Source organism: Neofelis nebulosa, chromosome 8, assembly GCF_028018385.1.
Source record: "Neofelis nebulosa isolate mNeoNeb1 chromosome 8, mNeoNeb1.pri, whole genome shotgun sequence".
NCBI lineage: Eukaryota > Metazoa > Chordata > Mammalia > Carnivora > Felidae > Neofelis > Neofelis nebulosa.
The window spans coordinates 142,673,005-142,685,129 of NC_080789.1; the positions used below are offsets into that span (position 1 = coordinate 142,673,005).

At 39.0% G+C, this 12,125-nt stretch overlaps 1 protein-coding gene and 1 long non-coding RNA gene across 18 annotated transcripts in view; one reads left to right on the forward strand and one right to left on the reverse strand.

The window, feature by feature from the left end:
* The window catches only part of LOC131483696 (uncharacterized), a 40,988-nt gene that overhangs the window by 14,919 nt on the left and 13,944 nt on the right, over positions 1-12,125 (forward strand). The window contains exons 3-4 of the long non-coding RNA XR_009247884.1: positions 8,943-9,053; positions 9,273-9,499. This is a non-coding gene — a long non-coding RNA (uncharacterized LOC131483696). The remainder of the gene's footprint in view (positions 1-8,942; positions 9,054-9,272; positions 9,500-12,125) is intronic.
* Positions 9,901-12,125, reverse strand: part of ZMYND11 (zinc finger MYND-type containing 11) — a 134,621-nt gene continuing 132,396 nt past the window's right edge. For all 17 annotated transcript variants that reach the window (XM_058682064.1, XM_058682063.1, XM_058682062.1 and 14 more), the window contains one exon: positions 9,901-12,027. In XM_058682064.1, coding sequence (XP_058538047.1) covers positions 11,905-12,027 — 123 coding nt within the window. In that variant the 3' untranslated portion in view covers positions 9,901-11,904. The remainder of the gene's footprint in view (positions 12,028-12,125) is intronic.

Consider the following 12,125-nt stretch of genomic DNA (forward strand, 5'->3'; position numbering starts at 1 on the left):
CAAAACAGTATTGATATTGGCACAAAAATAGACACATAGATCAATGAACAGAATAGAGAGCCCATAAATGAATCTATGCTTATATGGTCAATTAACAACAAAGGAGACAAGAATATGCAATAGAGAAAAGTCAGTCTCTTCAATAGATGATGTTCAGAAAATTGGATAGCTACATGCAAAAGAATGAAATTGGATGACTTTCTTGCACCGTTTACAAAAATAAAAATGGAATGGAGACTTAGGTGTAAGACCCAGAATCATAAAATTCCCATAGAAACAGGCAGTATTTGACATTGGTCTTAGTGATATTTTTTGGAGCTGTCTCCTCAGGCAACTAGAACAAAAGCAAAAATAAACAAATGGGACTACATCAAACTAAAAAACTTTTGCACCGCGAAGGAAACCATCAGCAAAACAAAAAGACAACCTTACTGAATGGGAGAAAATATTCTCAAATGATCCAATAAGGGGTTAATACATCCAGTAAAGGATTAACATCCAAATACACAAAGATCTCCAACCCAATATAAGAAACAGTGTGATTAACAAGTGGGTGCAGGAACTGAATAGACAGTTTTTCAGAGAATATATACTGGTGGCCAGTAGGCACATGAAAACATGCTCAACATCACTGATCAGCAGGGAAGTACAAATCAAAACCACACTGAGATACCACCTCACACCGGTCAGAATGGCTATAAACAAGAAATAACAAGTGTTGGCAAGGATGTGGAGAAAAGGTAACTTTGCACACTGTTGGTGGAAATGGTAAATTAGTGCAGCCACTGTGGAGAACAGATGTTCATCAAAAAGCTAAAAGTAGAAATATCATCTGAACCAATATTCTACTTTTAGGTTTTTATCTGAAGAAAATGAAAACACTAATTTGAAAAGACATATGCACCCCTATGTTCACTGCAGCATTATTTACAACAGCCAAAATATGGAAGCAACCTAAATGCTTATTGATAGAATGGATAAAGAAGTGGTATGTGGATACAATGGAGCATTATTACCATTTGTGACAACATGGATGGACCTAAAGGGTATTATATTAAGTGAAATAAACAGAGGAAGACAAATACAAAAACAGAGGAAGACAAATATGACCTCACCTACATGTGGTATCTAAAAACAGAAAAACAAAGAAAATAAAACTGAAAGAGACTTATAAATGCAGAGAATTAAACTGTTGATTGCCAGAGGGGAGGGAAAGGGAGAAGGGGATGGAAAAACAGGTATCAGGGGTTGAGAGTTACAGTCTTCCAGTTATGAAATAAGATACAGGGAGGTAATGTACAGCATAGGGAATGTAGTCAATAATACAGTAACAATTTTTGTGACAAAAGTTAACTAGATCTACTGTAATGACCATTTCAGCATACTGTACATAAATATTGAATATACCTGAAACTGATACAATATTTCATGTGAACTATTCATTATTAAAAATAATTGTTGCCAACCCAGCAATTGCACTGTTAGGTTTTTATCCAAAGGATACAGAAATGCTGATTCAAAGGGGCACATGCACCCCAATGTTTATAGCAGCACTACTGACAATAGCCAAAGCATGGAAAGAGCCCTAATGTCCATCAACTGACGAATAGATAAAAAAGATGTGGTATATATATATATACACAACGGAATACTACTCAGCAATCAAAAAGAAGGAAATCTTGCCATTTGCAATTATGTGGATGCAACTAGAATATATTATGAATCTATATATATGTATTCTTAGAATATATATGTAATATCAATATATTATGAATATATATATTCATTATGAATATGAATTCATAATATGAATATATATATATATATATATATATTCCTAGAATATAATATGCTAAGTGAAAGAAGTCAGAGAAAGATAAATATCATGATTTCACTCATATATGGAATTTAAGAAACAAAACAGATGAACACAGGGGAAGGGAAGGAAAAATAAGATAACAGAAAGGGAGGGAAACTATAAGAGACAAAGAACAAACTGAGGGTGCTGGCAAGGTATTGGGTGGGGGATGGGCTAGATGACTGATGGGCATTAAGGAGGGCAGTTGTTGGGATGAGCACTGGATGTTATATGTAAGTGATAAATCGCTAAATTCTACTCTTGCATCATTGCGCTATATGTTAACTAACTTGGATTTTATTTTATTTTATTTATTTTTTTTTTTTAATTTTTTTTTTCAACGTTTTTTATTTATTTTTGGGACAGAGAGAGACAGAGCATGAACGGGGGAGGGACAGAGAGAGAGGGAGACACAGAATCGGAAACAGGCTCCAGGCTCCGAGCCATCAGCCCAGAGCCTGACGCGGGGCTCGAACTCACGGACTGTGAGATCGTGACCTGAGCTGAAGTCGGACGCTTAACCGACTGCGCCACCCAGGCGCCCCAACTAACTTGGATTTTAAATAAAAATTTTAAAAAAGAATAAAATGGGATTAGATAAAATCCTTCAAAAATAATTGACTTATAGATGTAAAAAAGAGACAAAGGAACTCTAATCTCAATAGATTCTTAAAAAGGATACATGAATATCGGGTTCGTCAAGGCCAATTGATTTTATATCAACACAGTATAGGAACCAGCTATGGAAGGTTCTTCATCATTGGAAGAGAACTTATTAAACTTTTACTTAATTGTAGGAAAATACACCTAATGTAACAGCCGAATTCAATCAGAAAGTACATGAGTATGCAAGCAAACTAATAAAATCTGGAGCCGATAATTATCTAAAGCTCTTAATATGACATTATGGTTTTTAACATCAATATGTTTTAAGATAAACACATCATGTTTTGAAAAGCATTGTCAGGCAGAGTTTGGCAAATGCAAATAGAAAAGAAATAATGCTATTGCCGTTAATAACAAGTTCTTACTATTCCCACAAGAAAATATTCCCGTGCATGGTTTCTGCAGAGGTTATATTGTGATTTACCAATATCTAAGTTACCCTTTCATGCTAAGCTACCATATCAGAGGGCCTGCCCTTGGAGTTGTTAGAGAAGTTGAATATAAAATACCCATGGGGTGTTTCTTGTTCAACTAATCCCAACAATTCTACCCATAAATATATTTAATACCGTGGTCTTCAACAGGTATAGTCTCAGCAATATGTCACTTTTTAGGGAAAATCAAAATGTAACATTTTTGCAGGCCTTGACTAGGAAATATATTAAAACTTTTATAACCAAACCTTCTACTTCTTGTTTGCTTCACCTGAATTCTTGTGGAAATAAAGTCACAAAAATGGTCTCCATACAAATTTTAAATCTGTGGCACAACCGAATATATATTCAAGGCATCTTATTACCTGAATCAAAATGCATCCTCTTGTTTTGGCATTTTTCCATGAGAATTCAACTAACATTTCCCTAGAAGGTGTTGTCTAAAAATGTTAAGCTTTTTTCTTGATGCCTTTTGACAATTGAGAAGGAGCAAGCCATGATAAAAAAGCTTTTGACAAAAAGAAAACATCTCAATATGAAATAAAGCTTGTGGCATGTTCAAATTGCAGTACTTGGAGAGGGAAAGAAAATTGATTAAATATTATGTAGCCTTTCAGAAAGATCTATAATCCTTAAAATTACAGTAATTGATTTTGTTTATGATTTTTTAAATTAAATATTTGGAGTTAAAAAAACAGCAACTGTTCCCTATAAATTCACTAGCAGTCTTGGTGTATGGCTTACTGGTCATGTCTATATCTGGCTTTGGGATCAGGGTAATGCTGGCCTCCTAAAATGGGGGGGGAGGGGGAGGTGTGGGGGTGCTCCTCTCCCTCCTCCTCCCCCCCATCAGTTTTGGTGTGTGTTGTTGTTTCCATTTTCATTTGTTTCCAGATATTCTATAGTTTTCTCTTGATTTCTTCTTTGACCTTTTGGTTGTTCCAGAGTGTGTTATTTTCAGGTATTTCTAGATTTTTCAGCTTTCTTCTTGTTGATTTTTAGTGTCATACAATTGTGGTTGGAAAAGATACCTGTTATGATTTCAGTCTTCTTAAATTTGCTAATACTTGCTCATATGTTCTGTGCTGGAGAATATTCCATGTGTACTTGAGAAGAATGTGCATTTTGCTTCTGTTGGATAGAGTGTCTGTAAATGTCTATTTGGTCCAATGTATGGTTCTAGTGTAATGTTTCCTGGTTAATCTTCTGTCTGAATGACCTATCAGTTGCTGAAAGTGAGGTATTAATTCCCCCTACCTTGACTGTGTTGTCTGTTTTCCTCAGACCTGTTACTATTTGCTTTAGTATTTGTAGGTACTGTGGTATCAGGTGCATACATATTGACCGTTGCTTTACTTTCCTGATGACTTTACTCCTTTACATATTGACCTTCATTGTCTCTTACCATTTTTTGCTTAAAGTCTCTTTTGTATGATCTAAGGATACCCATCCCTGCTCTCTTTTGGTTTGCACTTGTATGGAGTATCTTTTTCTGTCTCTTCACTGTGAGCCTATTTGTGTCTTCAGACCTGAAGTGAATCTTTTGTAGGAAGCATGGGGTTGGGTCTTGTTTTTAAAAATTCATCCAGCCACTTTATACATTCTGATTGGCCAGTTCAATCCTTTTACATTTAGAGCTGCTATTGACATGTAAGAATTTACCAGTGCCGTCTTATTAATTATCTTCTGGTTGTTTTGTACTTCCATTGTTTCCTTTTCACTGTGCTTTTGCCGACCTTTATAAACTTGTGATTTTCTGTGGTGGTATTCCTTGTTTCCTTGTCTTTACCTTTGTGGGTTTACTTAGGTTCTTGCGTTGTGGTTACCAGGAGCCTCACATTGGACGTCTCATAGGTAAAACAGTCCACTTTAAGCAGATGCTACTTTGATTAGATACAAAAGCTTCATGTTTTTACTCTCCATTTTAAATTTTTTTGTCATGACCTCTTTTTATGTTATATATTGAGTAACAAATTATAGTAGCTTTAGTTAGTTTTAATACTTTTTTCCCTTTGGCCTTTATGCTATAGTTCAATGGTTAACATACCATCCTATTACACAATTACAGTTTTCTAAGTCTGACTGTATGTTTTCATATGTTTTTATGTCGTAAGTAGTATTTTTTCACTTCAGCTTGAAGAAATCCTTTCAGCATTTCTTTTATTTTTTATTGGGAGAGAGCATGCACACAAGTGGGTGAGGGGCAGAGGGGGGAGACTCTTACAGGCTCCACACCCAGCGAGGAGCCTGACACAGGCCTCAATCGATCTCACAACCCTGGGATCATGACCTGAACTGAAATCAAGAGTCAGACGCCCACCCCAGGCATCTCAGCCTTTCAGCATTTCCTGTAAGGCAGGTCTAGTGATGAACTCCCCCTGCTTCTGTTTGTCTAGGAAGGTCTTTACTTCTCCTTCATACACGAGGGATAACTTTGCCAGCTGAAGCATTCTTGGCTGGCAGTTTTTTCTTTCAACACTTTGTATATGTCATTACACAGTCTCCTTCCTGCCCACAGGGTTTCTGCTGAGATATATACACTGATAGCCTGAGAAGGGTTCCTTTGTAGCTTATCTTTTTTCCCCTGGCTGCTTTTATAATTCTTTCTCTGTTATATTTTTGATAGTTTCATTTTAATGTGCCTTAAAAACGTTCTTTTTGCATTGAGATATTAGGGAGATCTATTAGCCTCATGAACTTGGATGTCCAGTTCTCTCCCTGGGTTTGGGAAGTTTTCAGCTATCATTTCTTCAAATAAATTTCCTGCCCCTTCCTCCCTTGTTTCTCCTTCTGGAATTCCAATTATTCTAATATTTGTTCTTTTAAAAAATGTTTATTTATTTTTGAGAGAAAGAGCATGAGCAGGGAGGGGCAGAGAGAGAGGGAGAAAGAATCTGAAGCAGGCTCCAGGCTCCAAGCTGTCAGCACAGAGTCCAATGCAGGGCTCGAACTCACGAAACAGGAGATGGTGACCTGAGCAGATGTTGGACGCTCAACAAACTGAGCCACCCACGCATCCCTAGTATTTGTTCTTCTTATTGAATCCCATAGGCACGTAGGCTTTCTTCAATCTTTTTCATTGTTTTCTGTATTCTCCGCTAATCAGGTTATTTCAAAATTCCCATCCTATAAGTCAGGTACTCTGTCTTCCATTTGCTTTACTGAAGGTGTGCTCTATTGCATTTTCATTTCACTTGTGGAGTTCTTCCAAGCCACAATTTCTACTTGGTTCCTTTTTTTTTTTTTTTTTTTTTTTTTTGTGATTCCTATCTCCTTGGGAAGTATCTTATTTTAAACTTGTGTTTTTTTTCCCATTTCACTGAATTGTCTTTCTGAGTTTTTCTTGTAGCACTTAGAGCTTCCTCAAAACAGCTATTTTTTGACTTATTAACTAGATCACAAAATTCCACGTTTTTAAGCTTGATTATTGGAGAATTAACTTTTGATGGTTTTCTTGATTTTTTTCATGGTCCTTGTATTTTTGCAATGCTGCTCTTGCATTTGAAGTAGGAGACTGCCTTCAGTAAGTTCTGGTTGTTAGTGTTGTTATTACCTGGGTTATCTCTGACTTTGGATGGTACACCTGTTCCACTCTTCTCGTTCCCTCTTGTGGCAGAATTCTTCAGCTCTATGTCGTCTTTGGTTCTTACAATTCATCTTACTGGCTACTGAAAGGAAACCGCTCTCCTGTTTTCCGGTGGGAGTGATGCTTGTGGTTTCTCCCTTGCCCCATAGCCTGGCTCTTTTCTGGTCTCAGAGCTTGCTCTGGCTGCTGAGCTCAGGAACATAAGGAGCGGCTGCAGAGCAGGGAGTCGCGTGGGTTTCTCTCTGGGGCACTGGGGGTACCCTGGACCTGGTGCAGAGGTCCCCATGTGTGGTGCCCCCAGAGGCTACAGGTTGGACTTCCTGCTGAGTGCAGCCGTCAGAAACTGCATCCACTCACTGCCCTGTGACATTCTCTGCCTCCGTCCTCCTCTCCTCCTCCTGCCAGTCACAGAGGACTGTGGGTTCTGCGGCTGAGTCCTGCAACACTGGGGTGGCCAGGCTCCCCTGGCCATGTACTTCCTCACCTGTGCAGAGGTCACTGCAGCCTCCAGTTAGTCCCATGCTGTCTTTCCTTGCGGGGGAGTTGGGGGCGAGGTGCAAAGCTGGGAACCAAAGTGCTTTTGGGGTTCCTGGGTGTCTGCAGTTGCTCTGTATTCTGGGGAATCTGCCCGGGTCAACACTCTCCAGGTATTGTTCTGACTGTGGCAAGAAGGGTTGGGGCAGGATCCTTGCTCCCCACTGGCTTCACTTGCTCCTCCCGCTCAGAGGGAGCTGTGTCTGCCTATTATCGGATGCACAGGTGGATGAGACTCTCTTGGGTCTTGGACACATGGTGCTAGATCCCACAGCAGCCATAAGCGCACTTTGGTTGGCAGATAGAGGTCTGATTCTTTGTCGAACATCTTACCCACCATGATGCTGACATCAGTTTAGTGTTCTTTCTTCTTCTTGTCCTAAACCTAACTTACCTCGTCTGTTTTTCTTTTCTCGTTCATTAACCAACCTCTCAGGTGTCGTGTTCCCAGATCTTCACTTCCTGTACCATCCCCTGTCTCCTCTAGTCACTGTGAACTTAATCCTTTGGTTATCCTCTGGTGGTTAACAGTCACCCCTCTTCCTGTCCTTTGGTGTCCGTAACCACATCAAATCTCTTTCTTCACGCAGAAGGAAAAAAAAAAAACTTTTTAAAGCCCTGTAGACCCCTTCAGCAAGACTTTTTATAACTTTATGATCTTAAAAGTAATGCGCATAGTAAACATACGAAGGAGAAAAAGGAGGCATCCCCAAATCGATAGTGGTTCTTCTGTAATGCTGCTTCTCTAGCTAACTCCTCACCTAAGATTTCTAAGCCTTCCCTAATTCGTCCCCCTTCTACGTTTTGTGCTGTGTGTGTATCCTACAGTCTTGTAGTTTTTTCTTCATTGCACCTAACTCTGGTTTATAAGTAGAACGTTGTATGTATTTGATACCCCCACTAGATCAGAAACTACATGGGAACAGGAAATGTCTTTTCTCATTATTATATACTCAGCATCTAACACGGATGCTGTAGATCAAATATTTGTTAAATTAATGACGTTTACACTGTGTCATCTGAGTTCCCTTAGCATTCTACACCTTCGGTTATACCCTGCCCCGTTCCTGGAAGGTAGGGCTGTTATCATTGCACGACTTTATTAAGCCACCCAGTCTTCAAGGGGCAGATATTAGGAACCTGGATCTTGACTTTGAGCAATTCTGGGCCTCCGCTTTCTCTCCAGTGTGAGATTAAGAAGTTAGATTGGGTAAGAGTTTTCAAACCACCCTTTAGACCCATAGCGATTTCTAGGATGCCTTCCCAGAGCTGCCTAATTGAAATGTCACTTTAGAATGTGTTGCCTGGGTGATTTCTAAGCTCTCAATCTCAGGCTCTGAAACAACCAAGAACCTACCCTTAGCTCTAATTCTGGCAAAAACAGATTTTCTTGTCAGCTCCTCGGTATCACGTAGGCCTTCTAATACACATGCGCTTAGTGAAGATTGTCCACAGGTAAGGCAGTGATGGGGCACGCCCTCGGGAAGACAGAGGCCTTCTTTCAGATTGCTCTGTCCGTTAAGGGTAGTCATCAGCCATCAGTCATCATTCATCAGGGAATGAAATGTGGCTAGTCCAAACGGGGATGGCTAAAGGCCTAAAATCCACAACTGGGTTTTGAACACTTAGTGCAAAACAAGCATGTAAATATCTCATTAATGGGTATAGTAAATACGGAAATATTTTGGCTATATTAGATTAAGTTGTTATAACTAATGTCACCTACTTTTTTAACATGGTTATTAAATAATTTAAAATTACCTATGTGCCCGTTACAGGCTTTCATCTGACAGCATTATTTTGTGGTTTTTAGCGCAGTAGTGGTTTTGTTAATTTACGTGCCCTTCAATGTCCTACCTTTCAGCTGTGATCCCTGGGCAGCAGAATCAACATCACTTGAAGTACGAAAGTGGCACCACACCTGCTCCACCGACCCCAGATACCCCGGGTCAGACTCTGCAGTTTAGATTCCCAGGTGATCTGCATGCACGTGGACTGTGAGACGGTCTGATTTAGGTCACAGTCACAGGACTGCTGTTGTCTCCCTGCCTGTCAGACTTCTGTCTCTCCAATCCCGTAGATCTGAGATTCTTAACCCGAGGGATCTGGATCCCTCCAGGGGTGGGGAGCCTGTAGATGGGCCCCAGAAATCTGTAAAATACTAAAATTTACGCAGTCTGTTTTGTGAACACAGGTATATTTTCAAGAAAGGATGACCCCATCACTGACACCTGGGAAGTTGTGAGCAGTGCAGGTGCTGGGGCCCAGCAATGTCCTGATGAGCTCTCTTGTGATCCTCACGTCAGAAGTCTGAGAACCACTGAATTAGGTGCTGAAGGCACAGACAAGGGCCGAGCCACACTCTGCATCACGGTCTGGTCAGGAGGGTGACACCGACCTGCATGGACACAGGCATCACAGGTGGGTTTGAAGCAAGATGTGGTGAACGCTCAGCCTATAGCATAAAAAGTAAGAAAATGGGCTTTGTATGAGACCTAAAAGTTTCAAGAACTGGTCCAAGTATTTTCAGTCTTTTTGTGGACTGATAAAAGTAAACTCAAATGTGTAAGTGAATGTTTAAGACACTGTCCACAGAAACTTGAAGTCACCAGGGGATAACCCATAGTACAGGGTTACCATGTCAGATGGCCATGTCTGCTTCGGTATAGGGGAATGGGTGAGATCAACAATGTATTAAAGCCAGTTTTTTTAAATACATTTATTAACCAATGTTAACACATTAAATGAATCTATATATTGCTAGTCAGAGCAGCTTACAAAATGCCAGAATGCATCATAGAACTGGACAGCCACAATGAGTAATTACAATGTGCATAGTGGCCAAGCTCAACACCTTGATATAGCTTTATGATTTGCAGAAAAAATTTTAATAGTGATTCCTAAAACAATCAGTTGTAATTTTACCTAAAACTTTTACAAAACCAGGCCACAATCTCTTTTTTTTAATTTTGTTTTTTTTTTTTTTTAAACACACAGTTTTCACACTGTAGTAACTTGGAAATGTTGCAACCGTGTCAACGGAGACAAAAAAGCCAAAGTAACACGAATCTTACTTTCATGCAGCTATCAGGTAAATAGTACATACTCTGGAATGATTTTACACCAAAAATATTTCCACAATACTTGCTCTCATAGGGGTGGATCGAAGTTTTAAAACTTGAAAAACAATCAGAGAAGGTAAGTGTTCTCGGTTACGATCTCACTCAGACCACGGCACCGGCACCGTGGCGATGCGGACGCATCACAGTGACAGGGAGGGAACAAGATGCCCAGTCACTGCCTAATTCAGGTGCAGCAGCCTGCGTTAGCTTGTGTCACCACCTCAACAGCATCAGGACTGGATGGAGAATTCTTTCACAGAAGACTTAGTTACATTTTCATCTTTAGAGTGACCCTGACAAACCTGGAGAAAACTTTTTAAAAGGTTTTCCTCCTGATTCTTTCACTTCCATGGTGTGTAATTGCTTTAATAAATATCAAAGGTCTAAATAAATATTTACAAATTATTTCTCTAACCTTAAAAAATAACTAAATGATAGATGGGAATTTGACTTGGTCTAAGATCAGTCTTTGAAAAACATAAATGGCGAGATTTTTTTTTTTTTAAAAAAAAGTAATTTAACATTTTCCTGGCTGTATTTTATATATCTATGTATAAAAAAATCATTATTCAACTATCGATCCATTCCTATTGGTAATGCTTCTTAATCCAGACATTCCGCAAAATACAGACTTTTTACAAATCACGGCATCTTTAATACAAGAAAATTAACATGCATTATTCTTCATTCTGTGTACAGTGATGGAGTTCATTAGTAGGCAATGACCCATTACTACAAACATAACGGCCTCTGTGAAACTTAAGTGCTTTCTTTCCTTTCAGTATTAATTTACAATATACGAGGTGACACCAGATAATAGGCAATCAGATGATATTTGGGGAGGGAAGGGAAGCATTAAAGAAATTTGTATGCCTCATCTATAATTTCATGGATGGAGAAAGGTAGTTTTTGGCTTTTTATTTTTTGTTTATCTTGTTACAAGCACTCATGTTAGGACAAAGATGAAATGTGCAAACTTTAAATTTTAAATATTCATTTTCTCTAAGATCCAGCTCAGTAAAAGATTACCCCAGTTCCCTGCAATTTTAAACTACAAGATCAAAGCTAATAATTTGTTATAAAAGTTATATATTGAAAAGAAATAATGAAAAACACAATTGGGAAATATTTAAGAAAAAATACGCAGGACTAGCACCTGCTGTGTCAACCCTGTTCCCTAAATTCAATCATATACCCACTGGCATAACCAATAGATAGATAATGCCTTTAAACAGTAAATTAAGCTGAACAAAACCAGCTCAACAAGGTTAAGAAATAAATTTCACATCAAGGTAGTATGTTTTATTTCTGAAACAGTTCTGTAGTTCTTACATTCAGATCTATTTTAAATGTTTCTTTGTTAAACTCACTTGTATTCACCTGTTGTTTTTTAAAGATCTGTTGTTTAAAGGTTAAAATCTCTGTAAAACCTAAAAATGTTTTAAAATTTGCTGAAAATGCAACAAATTCTCAATTAAAATTTATTTAAAATAATACCCTCCACTGATGTTACTTTTACCCCCTGAAAAACTCCGGAGGAGCATTAACAAAAGATTTAAACTACTGTGCAAAATTTCTTCACGAAAAGTGTTTAAAGGCTGGTGCAAAATGGGAAGCAAATTCTAAACAATTTTGGCTTCTTGGAAACAAAAACCGCTTTGTCTGAGAAGAGTACTCGTCGCTGGTGCTCCGCGAGACCCGCCTTCATCTTTTCCGGCGACAGGTGCGCTTGTGCTCGGCGTGCCAGTGCTCCTGCTGGCACTTGATGGAGCAGTAGGACGTGTTCCAGCAGCAGTGGTACATGGCCTCCTCCTCACAGTTGTAGCACTGCAGACGAGAAATCAGGGCCGTGTTTAAACTGGAGAGCGGTTAACACTGGAGACCTGCGAAGCTCTGCTTTTAAAGATATTTGTGGCTCAACCTTC